Source organism: Lolium rigidum, chromosome 5 (assembly GCF_022539505.1).
Source record: "Lolium rigidum isolate FL_2022 chromosome 5, APGP_CSIRO_Lrig_0.1, whole genome shotgun sequence".
In the NCBI taxonomy this organism is placed as follows: domain Eukaryota; kingdom Viridiplantae; phylum Streptophyta; class Magnoliopsida; order Poales; family Poaceae; genus Lolium; species Lolium rigidum.
Window position 1 is genome coordinate 207,873,098 of NC_061512.1, and position 15,213 is coordinate 207,888,310.

At 41.1% G+C, this 15,213-nt stretch overlaps 1 protein-coding gene across 1 annotated transcript; it reads left to right on the forward strand.

Moving 5' to 3' along the window:
* Positions 1–10,408: 10,408 nt before the first annotated feature.
* On the forward strand, positions 10,409–12,070 carry LOC124655159 (dioscorin dioA3-like). Its single transcript, XM_047194109.1, has 6 exons — positions 10,409–10,654; positions 10,758–10,883; positions 11,035–11,146; positions 11,329–11,499; positions 11,568–11,618; positions 11,751–12,070. Exons 2-6 carry the CDS (start codon positions 10,855–10,857, stop codon positions 11,850–11,852), a joined length of 465 nt encoding a protein of 154 aa, XP_047050065.1. The 5' UTR covers positions 10,409–10,654; positions 10,758–10,854; the 3' UTR covers positions 11,853–12,070.
* Positions 12,071–15,213: the final 3,143 nt, after the last annotated feature.

A 15,213-nucleotide genomic window follows, 5' to 3' on the forward strand; every position in this document is an offset into this window, starting at 1 on the left:
GGCAAGGCTTCCATCGCGGCGTCTGTGTCATTCCTTCAGAGCTATGTGGACTCTCTCCAACCAGGGACTTCCGCACCGGACCCTAAAGGCAAGTCAGCTATTGCGGCGAATAGCCCTGCACCTGTCATGGGAAGTGAAGCGCCCTCGAATTGGCTAGCCCCTGGACCTAGGTGGATCAAGGTTAATGTGGATGCCGGTTGGAACTCGCCAAATGTCCCGGGGGGAGCTGGGTTGGTGGCAAGGAACGATACAGGACGGGTTCTGTATTCTTCCTGGAAAACGTTGTCGCTGTGTGCTAGCGCGGAGGAGGCTGAAATTCTGGCTCTCTTGGAAGGCATCAGATACTTAGCTGCAAATCTGCAATACTCTGGAATTCTTGAAACGAACTGTGCCAGGGTTGTAGCTGTTCTTTCATCCCCGGACAGGGACCGTTCGTCGAACTGGAGCCTTTTTGTGGAAGCAAGAACTATGCTTGATATGCTACCAGAAGTGCAAGTTTGCAAGGTGTCTAGGGTGAGTAAGCGTGCGTTTGGTTCCAAACCAGAGGAGGGATGGGATGGGATGGTCCCCTTTTTATATGTGTTTGGTTACAAACTGTGAGGGATGGTACCATCCACTCAAGAGAATATACCTTAAATATGCTGAACCAAGTGATCCCTTAGAATTGGCCGGCCCTCTCCATCCCTGTTTTCCTAATTCGTGGACTGATACGTCTCAAACGTATCTATAATTTCTTATGTTCCATGCTACTATTATGACAATACCTACATGTTTTGTTCACACTTTATGATGATTTTATGCGTTTTCCGGAACTAACCTATTAACGAGATGCCGAAGTGCCAGTTCCTGTTTTCTGCTGTTTTTGGTTCCAGAAATCCTAGTAAGGAAATATTCTCGGAATTGGACGAAATCAAGGCCCACGATCTTATATTTCCACGAAGCTTCCAGAACACCGGAGAGGGACCAGAGGGGAGGCCCAGGGCCTCCACACACCATGGCGGCGCGGCCAGAGGGGGGGCGCGCCCCCCTACTGTGTGGGTCCCCCGTGGCCCCTCCGACTCCGCCTCTTCGCCTATAAGATGCCTCGTGACCTAAATCTTCGACACGGATTGACGAAACACCAGAAAGCCTTCCAGAGCCGCCGCCATCGCGAAACTCCAATTCGGGGGACAGAAGTCTCTGTTCCGGCACCCTGCCGGGACGGGGTATTGCCCCTGGAGTCATCTCCATCGACATCACTGCCATCTTCATCGCCATCGCTGTCTCCTATGATGAGGAGGGAGTAGTTCTCCCCCGAGGCTGAGGGCTCTACCGTAGCTATGTGGTTCATCTCTCTCTTTGTGATCTAGTTGAATATCATCTATGTGCTACTCTGGTGATGTTATTAAAGTAGTCTATTCCTCCTCCATGATGTAATGTTGACGAGTGTGTGCATCATGAAGTACTTGGTATAGGTTATGATTGTGATCTCTTGTAGATTATGAAGTTAACTATTACTATGATAGTATTGATGTGATCTATTCCCCCTTTCATAGCTGATGTTGACAGTGTGCATGCTATGTTAGTACCCGGTATAATTGCGTTGGTCTATCATGCACTCTAAGGTTATTTAAATATGAACATCGAATGTTGTGGAGCTTGTTAACTCCGGCATTGAGGTGCTCTTGTAGCCCTACACAATTAATGGTGTTTGTCATCCAACAAGAGAGTGTAGAGTGGTTTTATTATGTGATCAATGTTGAGAGTGTCCACTAGTGAAAGTATGATCCCTAGGCCTTGTTTCCAAACATCGAATCTCCATTTATTTACTGTTCTACTGCATGTTTACTTGCTGCCACATTTTATTCAGATTGTTATTACCACTCATATTCATCCATATCACTTGTATTTCACTATCTCCTCGCCGAACTAGTGCACCTATACATCTGACAAGTGTATTAGGTGTGTTGGGGACACAAGAGACTTCTTGTATCGTGATTGCAGGGTTGCTTGAGAGGGATATCTTTGACCTCTTCCTCCCCGAGTTCGATAAACCTTGGGTGATTCACTTAAGGGAAACTTGATGCTGTTCTACAAACCTCTGCTCTTGGAGGCCCAACACTGTCTACGGGAATAGAAGCGTGCGTAGACATCAAGCTATTTTACGGCGCCGTTGCCGGGGAGGTAAGGTAAAAGGTATTCATATCCTCCGACTACTAAGCTATCTCCTAGTCTTGTTGCCGGTGTGTGAGTGCTCGAAGCTATTTCCTTTAGATCCTGCAATTGCATCTTTTTGTTTCTTGTTTTTATTTTTCACTAGTTAGGCATAATGGAAAACAACAATGAGCTTTTTAATCTATTTCCTGAGTTAAGACATGAATTATTTGATGCAAAAATTAAAAACCTATGGAACCTTATTTGCATGCTAGTAGCAATGTTATTAGTATGAACGCAATTACTGCTAATGCTATGGAGAAGTCTAAGCTTGGGGAAGCTAGTATTTATGATCTTTTTAGCTTCCCATCTTTAGGGGAGAAAATTTGCTCTGATAATGCTTTATCTCCCATATGCGATAACTCTAATGATGCTTGTGATATTTTAAATCCACCTACTGAAAGTACTTCTTTCAAGATACCCATGAAAATTATTGAACGTGTTATGGATAACCGCTATGAAGGGGATGGAACTATCCATCCCGGAGATCATTTACTGTTTTTGCATGAATTATGCGGGTTATTGAAGTGTGCATGTATCTCTATGGATGAAGTGATGAAGAAACTATTCTCTATTTCGTTGTCTGGTAAAGCGGCGCATTGGTATAAATTGCTGAAGAATAGTCATTCTCTTGATTGGGAGGAAATTGTACCTCTCTTTTATTCTAAATTTTATCCTCCTCATGAAGTGCATACCGATAGAAATTACATTTATAACTTTTATCCTCGTGATGGAGAGAGTATTTCCCAAGCATGGGGGAGATTGAAGTCACTAATGCTCAAATGTCCCATTCATGAGCTCCCCCGTAATGTTATTATTAATAATTTTTATGCAAGGCTTTCAGGACACCACAAGGACTATCTAGATGCCTGTTTGGAGGGATCTTTCACAAGCAAGGAGGTTGAAGCTAGGTGGGATCTTCTTGACCGGATTGAGGAGAACGCTGAAGATTGGGAGAACGACAAAGGTAAAGAGTCAGGTATAAATTATGATTATGAATGCATTGAAACTTTTATGGATACTAATAAAATTCGAAATATGAGTGCTACTTATGGTCTTGACTCTCAAGTTGTTGCAAATATTTATAAAGCTTTTGCCTCTCATTTTGAATTGCCTAAGAAGAATTTTGATAAGTATCATGAACCTTTTAAAGACACTTGCATGAAGGATGAAACTGTTATTAATGATTGCAATAAACATGCCCAAACTTCTGAAAATGTTATTTCTTATAAGCATGTTAATTTTTGTGGAATTCATAGACCCTATGGAATTAATCAAATCAAAGATGAATATTGTATCCATCATATGAATGAAAAAACTAGAAAGTGGTCTAGGGCTCTAGATGATCTTGGTAAAAAGGTTTGTGCCATCTATCCTTTTATTTGTGAACTTTGCCATAGAGTGGGTCATTTTAATTTTCAATGCTCCTCCAATGATAATTCGAACCCCACGAGTGCTGCAAATTTGTATTGTGATGATGAAATTACTCCTAATCTGCATGATGAACTTACTCTATTTTTGTGGTGTGAAGAGTTATTAAGAAAAATCTCTTTGTTACATATGAGTGATCTTGATATTGATGATGTCCTACGTGGGTGTTTTTCTTATTGCATTGATAATTGCCATACAAATACTTACATACAAAATATTTTAGAAGATGACACTTTGCCAAAATATGATAGGACCTCTGTGTGTTTTGACTTATTAATGAAAAGGAGGAATCCTCCCAAGTTTCTTCTATTGTTTCTGGAAATAAATCAGGTTATGTGGAGGAGCCTCCCTTCAAGCCTCTTCCTCCTAAAGAAGGGAACGAGGAGAAGGAAGAGAAGAAGAAGAAGAAGAAGAAGAAGGGAACGAAGAAGAAGAAGAAGAAGAAGAAGAAGAAGAAGAAGAAGGGGAATAAAGAGAAAGAGGTAATGGCATATCCCCGCGTGTATGAGATAACGATAGGTAACCGTAAGTATGTTGCTCCTAATGATTATTATGATGATGAATCTGAGTACAATGATCTTCCTATGCCCTTTACCTACATTAGTGATCATGATTTGAAAGAGCACACTACTTTTGATATTGGAAATCTCTGGGAAACTAATTCTGAAAATGATGATGTTAATAATTGCCATAGTATCAGTACTATCCATGCTTCCTCCCATAATTATATAGAAAGCTATAAGCTTGGGGATGAGGTGTTTGAAAATCCTTTTGCTACTGATCATTATATGTTTGATACATCTCCTTCTAGTAACAATGATGGTATGGTCACAGATGAACATACTGTGAAAGATAACTATTCTATTTCTTATGATGACACTATGCCTCCAATCTTTGATGATTATTATAAAGAATGCTATGATATAGGTTATAACTATCCTTATGAAACTTGTCATAGTTATGATTGGATTGCTAAAAACAATTCCCTTAGTATGCAACTTGTTTACCATGTTCAAATTCTTGATAATAATCTTGCTCCAATTACTATTAATGAGAAGAACTCTTCTTATGCCAAAATTAATGATACTTTTATGCATATGAACCATGATAAGAATGTTTTAAGTGATGGGTATATTGTGGATTTCATCAATGATGCTACTGAAAGTTATTATGAGAGAGGGGAACACGGTTATATGCATCTTAATAATATTAAGTTTCCCCTCTTTATGTTGAGAATCTTGAAGTTACTCGTGTTTTATCTTCCTATGCTTGTCACTTTGCTCCTCATGAATTTATTTGTGTACAAGATTCCTTCTCATAGGAAGTGGTTAGGCTTAAATTTTTTTCATACTTGCTTTTTGATGCTCTCTTTGCTTCAACTCTCATCCTTATGAGAGCATCATCATTAAAATTGCTGAGCCCATCTTAATGGCTATAAAGAAAGCACTTCTTGGAAGATAACCCATGTTTTATTTTGCTACTGTTTTGTTGTGTCTTGGAAGTTGTTACTACTGTAGCAACCTCTCCTTATCTTTATTTTATTGCATTGTTGTGCCAAGAAAAGTCTTTGATAGTAAAGATGATACTAGATTTGGATTACTGTGCAGAAACAGATTTCTTGCTGTCACGAATTTGAGTAGTATTCTCTGTAGGTAACTCAGAAAAATCTGCCAATTTACGTGAGTAATCCTCAGATATGTACGCAACTTTCATTCAATTTGAGCATTTTCATCTGAGCAAGTTAAGTGCCTCTAAAAAATTCGTCTTTACGGACTGTTCTGTTTTGACAGATTCTGCCTTTTATTTCGCATTGCCTGTTTTGCTATGTTTGATGGATTTCTTTGTTCCATTAACTTCCAGTATCTTTGCGCAATGTCCAGTAGTGTTAAGAATGATTGTGTCACCTCTTAATATGTTAATTTTTGATTATGCACTAACCCTCTAATGAGTTGTTTTGAGTTTGGTGTGGAGGAAGTTTTCAAGGGTCAAGAGAGGAGGATGATACAATATGATCAAGAAGAGTGAAAAGTCTAAGCTTGGGGATGCCCCCGTGGTTCATCCCTGCATATTTCAAGAAGACTCAAGCATCTAAGCTTGGGGATGCCTGGGCATCCCCTCCTTCATCGACAACTTATCAGGTCACCTCTAGTGAAACTATATTTTTATTTCGTCACATCTTATGTGCTTTACTTGGAGCGTCTGTGTGCTTTTATTTTCGTTTTCTTATTTTCATTCTCTGAACAAATTCATGCTTGTGTGGGAGAGAGACACGCTCCGTTGTTGCGTATGAACACATGTGTTCTTAGCTTTACTTTTAATGTTCATGGCGAAGGTTGAAACTGCTTCGTTCATTGTTATATGGTTGGAAACAGAAAATGCTTCATGTGGTAATTGGTATAAAGTCTTGAATAATTTGATACTTGGCAATTGTTGTGCTCATATAGATCATGTTTAAGCTCTTGCATCATGTACTTTGCACCCATTAATGAAGAACTACATAGAGCTTGTTAAAATTTGGTTTGCATGATTGGTCTCTAGAGTCTAGATATTTTCTGGTTAAGGTGTTTGAACAACAAGGAAGACGATGTAGAGTCTTATAATGCTTAAAATATGTTCTTATGTAAGTTTTGCTGCACCGTTTTATACTTGAGTTTGCTTCAAACAACCTTGCTAGCCTAGCCTTGTATTGAGAGGAATTCTTCTCGTGCATCCAAATCCTTGAGCCAAAAACTATGCCATTTGTGTCCACCATACCTACCTACTACATGGTATTTCTCTGCCATTCCAAAGTAAATTACTTGAGTGCTACCTTTAAAAATTCTATCCTTTGTCTTTACAATATATAGCTCATGGGAAAATAGCCTTAAAAACTATTGTGGTGAAGAATATGTACTTATGTGTCTTATTTCTTAATAAGTTGCTTGTTGAGCGGTAACCATGTTTCTGGGGACGCCATCAACTTTTACCTTTGTTGAATATCATGTGAGTTGCTATGCATGTTCGTCTTGTCTGAAGTAAGGGCGATTTTCATGATCAAATGGTTTGAGTATTCATATTGTTAGAGAAGAACATTGGGCCGCTAACTAAAGCCATGAATCATGGTGGAAGTTTCAGTTTGGACAATCAATCCTCAATCTCTTATGAGAATTTCAACAGTTGAATGCTTATGCATTAAAGAGGAGTCCATTACCTGTTGTCTATGTTGTCCCGGTATGGATGTCTAAGTTGAGAATAATCAAAAGCGAGAAATCCAATGCGAGCTTTCTCCTTAGACCTTTGTACAGGCGGCATAGAGGTACCCTTTGTGACACTTGGTTGAAACATATGCTATGCAATGATAATCCATGTTAATCCAAGCTAATTAGGACAAGGTGCGAGCACTATTGGTATACTATGCATGAGGCTTGCAACTTATAGGATGTCTTATACATAACACATATGCTTTATTACTACCGTTGACAAAATTGTTTCTATGTTTTCAAAATGAAAAGCTCTAGCACAAAAATAGTAATCCATGCTTCCCTCTGCGAATGGCCTATCTTTTACTTTATTGTTGAGTCAGTTTACCTACTTCTTTCTATCTTAGAAGCAAACACTTGTGTCAACTGTGTGCATTTATTCTTACATGTTTACCTATTGCACTTGTTATATTACTTTGTGTTGACAATTATCCATGAGATAAACATGTTGAAGTTGAAAGCAACTGCTGAAACTTATATCTTCCTTTGTGTTGCTTCAATGCCTTTACTTTGAATCTATTGCTTTATGAGTTAACTCTTATGCAAGTCTTATTGATGCTTGTCTTGAAAGTACTATTCATGAAAAGTCTTTGCTATATGATTCAATTGTTTACTCATTGTCTTTACCATTGCTTTGAATCGCTGCATTCATCTCATATGCTTTACAATAGTATTGATCAAGATTATGATAGCATGTCACTTCAGAAATTATCCTTGTTATCGTTTACCTACTCGAGGGCGAGTAGGAACTAAGCTTGGGGATGCTTGATACGTCTCAAACGTATCTATAATTTCTTATGTTCCATGCTACTTTTATGACAATACCTACATGTTTTGTTCACACTTTATGATGATTTTATGAGTTTTCCGGAACTACCCTATTAACGAGATGTCGAAGTGTCAGTTCCTGTTTTCTGCTGTTTTTGGTTCCAGAAATCCTAGTAAGGAAATATTCTCGGAATTGGACGAAATCAAGGCCCACGATCTTATATTTCCACGAAGCTTCCAGAACACCGGAGAGGGACCAGAGGGGAGGCCCAGGGCCCCCACACACCATGGCGGCGCGGCCAGAGGGGAGGGCGCGCCCCCCTACTGTGTGGGTCCCCCGTGGCCCCTCCGACTCCGCCTCTTCGCCTATAAGATGCCTCGTGACCTAAATCTTCGACACGGATTGACGAAACACCAGAAAGCCTTCCAGAGCCGCTGCCATCGCGAAACTCCAATTCGGGGGATAGAAGTCTCTGTTCCGGCACCCTGTCGGGACGGGGAATTGCCCCCGGAGTCATCTCCATCGACATCACCGCCATCTTCATCGCCATCGTTGTCTCCTATGATGAGGAGGGAGTAATTCTCCCCCGAGGCTGAGGGCTCTACCATAGCTATGTGGTTCATCTCTCTCTTTGTGATCTAGTTGAATATCATCTATGTGTTACTCTGGTGATGTTATTAAAGTACTCTATTCCTCCTCCATGATGTAATGTTGACAGTGTGTGCATCATGAAGTACTTGGTATAGGTTATGATTGTGATCTCTTGTAGATTATGAAGTTAACTATTACTATGATAGTATTGATGTGATCTATTCCCCCTTTCATAGCTGATGTTGACGAGTGTGCATGCTATGTTAGTACTCGGTATAATTGCGTTGGTCTATCATGCACTCTAAGGTTATTTAAATATGAACATCGAATGTTGTGGAGCTTGTTAACTCCGGCATTGAGGTGCTCTTGTAGCCCTACACAATTAATGGTGTTTGTCATCCAACAAGAGAGTGTAGAGTGGTTTTATTATGTGATCAATGTTGAGAGTGTCCACTAGTGAAAGTATGATCCATAGGCCTTGTTTCCAAACATCGAATCTCCGTTTATTTACTGTTCTACTGCATGTTTACTTGCTGCCACATTTTATTCAGATTGTTATTACCACTCATATTCATCCATATCACTTGTATTTCACTATCTCTTCGCCGAACTAGTGCACCTATACATCTGACAAGTGTATTAGGTGTGTTAGGGACACAAGAGACTTCTTGTATCGTGATTGCGGGGTTGCTTGAGAGGGATATCTTTGACCTCTTCCTCCCTGAGTTCGATAAACCTTGGGTGATTCACTTAAGGGAAACTTGCTGCTGTTCTACAAACCTCTGCTCTTGGAGGCCCAACACTGTCTACAGGAATAGAAGCGTGCGTAGACATCATGGACCGACTCCTAATTCCTCTCATACTCCTAGCTCGATTCCGTCACCGTGCGACCACCTCGTCCAAGTCCGGCCGCCGCTACCCGAGCAGATGCCTCAAGGTCGCCCGCCCGCCTCAATCTTGCAGTCACCGTCCAAGATTGGCAGGCGTCGCCGGCCGCACTCGCCGGGACAGGACTCTGCTCGCCAGGAGCCCATGCCGCCGCCTCAAGCTTGCTCGCCGGCCCGCCTCAACCTCGCAGTCACCATCCAAGATCGGCAGGTGTCGTCGGCCGCCACTCGCCGGGACAGGACTCTGCTCGCCAGGAGCCCATGCCGCCGCCTCAAGCTCGCTCGCCGGCCCGCCTCAACCTCGCAGTCACCGTCCAAGATTGGTAGCAGCTCAGCGTCACCAGCCGCAGCTCCCTGCCCGCGTTCTTCCTTGTTGACGATTTGTTGAATCCGTGCGTTCATCACATTGTTTCCCAATTTCTGTTAAGCTATTTTTTTTAGATCTCTGTTAAGCTAATTAATTGTATTAAAAGACTGCTAACTCGTCAGTATTAAGCATTGTAAGCTAAATAGATACCATCCCATCCACTTCATTTCTTCCAACCAAACAAAACACAAAAGACGAATCGAGGACGATCCCATCCTCCAAAACCTGAACCATCCATCCCATCCCTTTCAATGCTTCCAACCAAACGGACCCTAATATAGTGGCGCACGATTTAGCGCAATTAGGCAAGAGTGAGTGTGGTGTGTTGCATGAGAATGTCCCTTCCTGCATGCTGGGTTCACTCATGCGTGATTGTAAAACTTTGGTTGCCTAATGAATAAAGCTCACCCAGTTCAAAAAAAAAAAAGAACACCCCACAAAAGGTGAGGCCCACTAATCACCCGCGTCCTACTTTGAAGGACCCCCGCTCGCACACGCTGTGCGGCCTCGACCTGCTGCTGCTTTCTCTAATTCTCTCTGTATTGCAAGCGATCGGTTCCAGATCAGGTTTGGTTAGCTACCATCGATCGCTCCATGACGACGGCTCGTCGGAGACACGCTCTGGCCGCCGCCAAGCCGAGCACCGCCTTCACATCCGCGACCCTTGCGATCCTGGCCTTCTTTTCCACCGCATCTGCAGAGTTGCCGGACCCGACTCCAGCGCCTGGGCCAACGGTGGCAGCATCACGTACGCACGGATTGGTGATTTCAGTGGTAGTTTGACATCATCATGCTAAATTGCCAATGTGTTCGTAAATCAAAGTTAGATATCGAAATTTTCTCCAAAGGATAATTTAATTTGCAAGATCATTTTAAACACTTGCAGTTTCCCTGTTGCTTGATTTTCCATTTAAGAGGGAGAGATTCGAAATCGATTGCTAACTCCAAAGCTCATTTTGGCGATCATACAGACTCTCTGTTCAGCTACGAGGAGAAAACCCTGACCGGGCCGGACAAATGGGCCTCACTAGATCCGGATTGGGCCATATGTGGCGACGGCAAAGAGCAGTCCCCGATCGACATCTCCAAGGTGGAAGCCAAGCAGGACATGGGACCCCTAGAGCACACCTACAACGCCGGCGCCTGCATAATGCAAAACCGAGGCCACGACTTCATCGTAATATACCCCTCTTTAAGAACCAGAGATTTGTTTTCACCGGTTTAAACTTGTGGTTTTCTTCTTGAATTTTGTTGTTGTTGTTGTGGTCGCCGTGGTCTAGCTGAAATGGAAAGATGGGAATGGCAAACTGACGGTGGAGAAGAAGGATTACGTGCTCCAGCAGGTGCACTGGCACGTCCCCTCCGAGCACACCGTCAATGGCACCAGGTGCGCATCCATGCCAAAGGTTAGAGCTGAGAGATAGCTTGAGTTAACTAGGAAAGATCCCCTCCTAGAGTCCTAGTGCAAGATCAAAGCAGCTAGATCTATCCATATTAATGGAAATTAAGATTCAAGCACAGCATCGTTGGTCTTACTAGCCAGCGGTATGATGACAGGTTCGACATGGAAATGCACCTGGTCCACCAGGACTCCAGCAATGCCCGCGCCGTCATCTCCGTGCTCTTCTCCACCAAACAAGCCGGACACCCCAGCAAAACCTTGACTAGTGTATGTACTGTCGTCCCCCCGGCCAGCAAGGCGTGCACCATTGTCATAGCGCTGATGTATCACTCCATGGATTCCTGCTGCACAAATTCACGGATAAACAGTTGAAAGAGAAAACGAGGCGCTCTTTATCGGGAAAAAGGTTATTGAGGTGTTTTTTTGCTGGTATGCATATATGTGTGCAGATGGGGCCATACTTCAAGAGGCTTGCCGGTAAGGATAACGAGGACGAGGATGTGAAGGAACCGGTGGATCCATCCCACTGGGTAGACGAATCTTCAGGCTACTACAGATACGAGGGCTCCCTCACAACACCGCCCTGCACCGAAGGTGTTATCTGGACCATCATGAGCAAGGTATTTGTTTAGGTTGTGTGCAATATGGGGTAATACGAGAGCATTTTACTGAATGTGTCTACCTGCAGGTAAAACACGTAACGGAGGAGCAGATCAAGCTGCTGGACGGAGTGTCCGAGGTACGTAGGTGGTGAAGTGAGCATGCACCCTGAACAAAAGCCATATGGTTCACCAGACTTGATCACACAGGATATGAATGATCATTTGCATTGGACATGTCTTGACGGCTTCCCCCTTATTCTCTCACGCAGATACCGGAAGAGAATAATCGCCCGGCTCAGAAGATCAATGATCGAGTTGTTCGCTACTACGAAAGCGAGTCAGCAAAGAGTGGGATGGAGAAGAAAACATAGTTGCGGTACTGCTCTCCAGGACCGCGGAACTGTGGCTCTGTACAACTCTTCCCTCCGATTCATCTCGGAGAACTAAGCCGAGACTAACTATAAGCACATATAGAATAGATGATGATATGCACAAAACAAAAATCCAAGATAAGCAGATGATATGTTGATAGGTCAGTTTTTCCATATGCTTCATAGCTAATACTGGAGCTTGTAGTTTCACCGGCGGACACACAAAAAAAGCACACAGTGAATTTCCTTCATGTTGATGCTATATTGATAAAGACATGAGAAAAGTTTGAGATGTAAAATGTTCTTAATGGGGTCCATATTACTGTGAAAGAGATTTTTTGGAACTTACACCTCTTATAATTTTCTGGCGACGTAAACAATTTTATGACCTAGAAATTTCCAGGAACATTTCCTCATCATTTCAGATAGTTTTTCTATGCTGGCTTGAGTAAAAATGCCACACCTTGTATGTAGGCAATATAGTCAATAGAAGGCACAGGCAAGTGATGAAAACTATAATCTGATGGTTACTGATGCTTTTCAGAATTTGATATGCTGAACAGAGATACAGTACTTATTAAAGTATAGTTGGAATATGGGTGGTTAAACATTCCATATGTGATTGGTTTAATCCAGTTGCAGTATTCAAAAATCAAAATTCAGTCCAAACAGTTACCACCAATGTGATTCATAAAAAGCAAAATCAAGTGCTGAACTGTTATCTTTCCTAAATTATTTGTATTCTACACCTTGTCGTTGTACCAGCATACCCAACACAGGACATGATGAACTATTTTCATCCGTGGTTGCTGCTATGTTGCGAAGAAGTTGGCAAAAAATTGAGGTGTATTTGTTCTTAATCTGGACCATATGTAAATGAAGAGCAAAATAAATGGATATTACACTTTGCATAATTTCTTGGGAGATGTAAAACAGTTTTGACCAGAAAATTTCGTGGAAAATGGCAACATCAACTATGTGAGCATTTTCCTGTTGGGTGGAGTGGAAAGGCTTACCTTGTCTTTAGACAATATTAGGGGCAGTTGAAAATGATAATTTGGTGGCTATGGACAGTTTTCAGAAATTTTAATATGCTTAACAGAGATTTTGAAAATATAGTGTTAGAATATGGGTGGTTTCCAAGCGGTTACCACCAATATATTCACGTTTTTTTTTTTTTTTGCAGCAACATCTTTTTGGTGGTATCCGAGCGGTTACCACCAATATATCCAGGGCGGAATATTATCTTTCCTAAATTGGCTTTGTAATCCCTGCGTAGAATATATATCTTACGCTTTTGGTACTCCAAAGAGATACCAAAGGACTTAGTCATAAGAGACTAGGGAGAAACTATTCTGAAATAAACTTACTAAATTCACAATAATTAAGTTTTGTCCAAATTAAACAGCAAGAAAACATATAGGACCTCTCAATAGTCCAACTTATGGATCCTATCATCCTAAATCAGTAAATCAACAAACAATGACATGAAACCAATCAAGCCAACACATCATTAGACCGCATTGATGTTCAGGTTTTTTTTTAGCGACCAGGAAGGGCTAAAAGCCCTCACCTGAACATTTTCATTTCATCAAAGATGGGGCGAAAACTCACAGCAAGATTCAGTCACGAATAAGGCAACAAAGAGAGGTTTAAAGAGTTTCCAGGCACATTGGTTGGTCAAAATAGTCTGAAAAGCAAGCTCCAGTCACGAAAGTTTTAACCAGATGAAAGTCAAGTAAACAACATAACTTCAATATTCAACATTGCGTATGTGACAACAGTGGCCACGAGCAAGTGATTTAACATAGTTGGAATCTGGGTGATTTAACATTCCAGACATGACTAGTTTAATCCAGTTGAGGAATTCAAAATAAATAAAAAAAATCACTTCTTTTTGGCGCGAACATCTTTATGGCGGTATCTGAACGGTTACCGCCAACTATCCAAGCACCGAACGAATATATTTCCTAAACTGGCTACCAAAACATATATAAATTTGGTCAATAACAATAGGAAGTAAAGTAAAAGACATCTCAGTAGTCCAAATCAACGGGTTTCAATCAACAAATAATGACAATAAAAACAAGCAAGCTAACATGTCATTAGACCACATTGACATTCATGTAGATAAAAGTGTTCATACACAAATTGTTCACTAAGGCAATGCAGAAAGGTTTAAGGAGTTCGCAAGCACATTGGTTTGTTAAAATAGTCTGAGCAGCAAGCTCCGATCCCCCAAACTGTTAACCAGATGAGTGTCAAGTAAAGAAAATAACTTAGTAAATTACTCAAGACGCTAAAACAATCACCCTCCATCAGCAATGACCGTAATTCAAAAATAGTCCGAAAAGCAAGCTCCAGCCACGAAACTATTAGCCAGATGAACATCAAGTAAACAACAGAACAACATTGTGTATGTGACAGCAGTAGGCGCTAGCGAGTTGTGAAAAGAATAGTTTAATGGTTACTGATGTTTTTCTAAAGTGATACTATTAGAAATATAGTTGGAATCTGGGTGATTCAACATCCCATACGTGACTTGTTTAATTCAGTTGCAGAATTCAAAATAAAGATAAATTCACATTTTTTTGGCGCGAACATCTTTATGGCGGTATCTGAACGGTTACCGCCAACTATCCAAGCACCGAACGACTATCTTTCCTAAATTGGCTACCAAAACATAGTTAAAATTTGGTCAATACCAATAGGAAGTGAAACTAAAAGACATCTCAGTAGTCCAAATCAATGGATTAAAATCAGTAATTCAACAAATAATGACAATCAAAACAGTCAAGCTAACATGTCATTAGACCACACAACATTCATGTATAACAATAATCATACACAAATTGTTCACAAAGACAATGAAGAAAGGTTTAAGGAGTTCCCAAGCAGATTGTGTTGTTAAAATAGTCTGAGCAGCAAGCTCTGGTCCGCAAACTATTGCCCAAATGAGCACCAAGTATCCATGCACCAGGCGACTATCTTTCCTAAATTGGCTACCAAAACATAATTAAAATTTGGCCAATGTCAATAGGAAGTAAAACTAAAAGACATCTCAGTAGTCCAAATCAATGGATTTAAGTAAATCAACAAATAATGTCAATAAAAAAAATCAAGCTAACACATCATTAGACCACATGACATTCATGTATAAAAATATTCATACACAAATTGTTCACCGAGGCAATGAACAAAGGATTAAGGAGTTCCCCAGCACATTGGTTTGTTAAAATGGTTTGAGCAGCAGGCTACAGTCCACAACTATAAGCCAAATGAGCATCAAGAAAAGAAAAATAACTTAGTAAATTACTCACAACGCTAAACAATCATCCTTCGTCAACAATGGCCATAATTC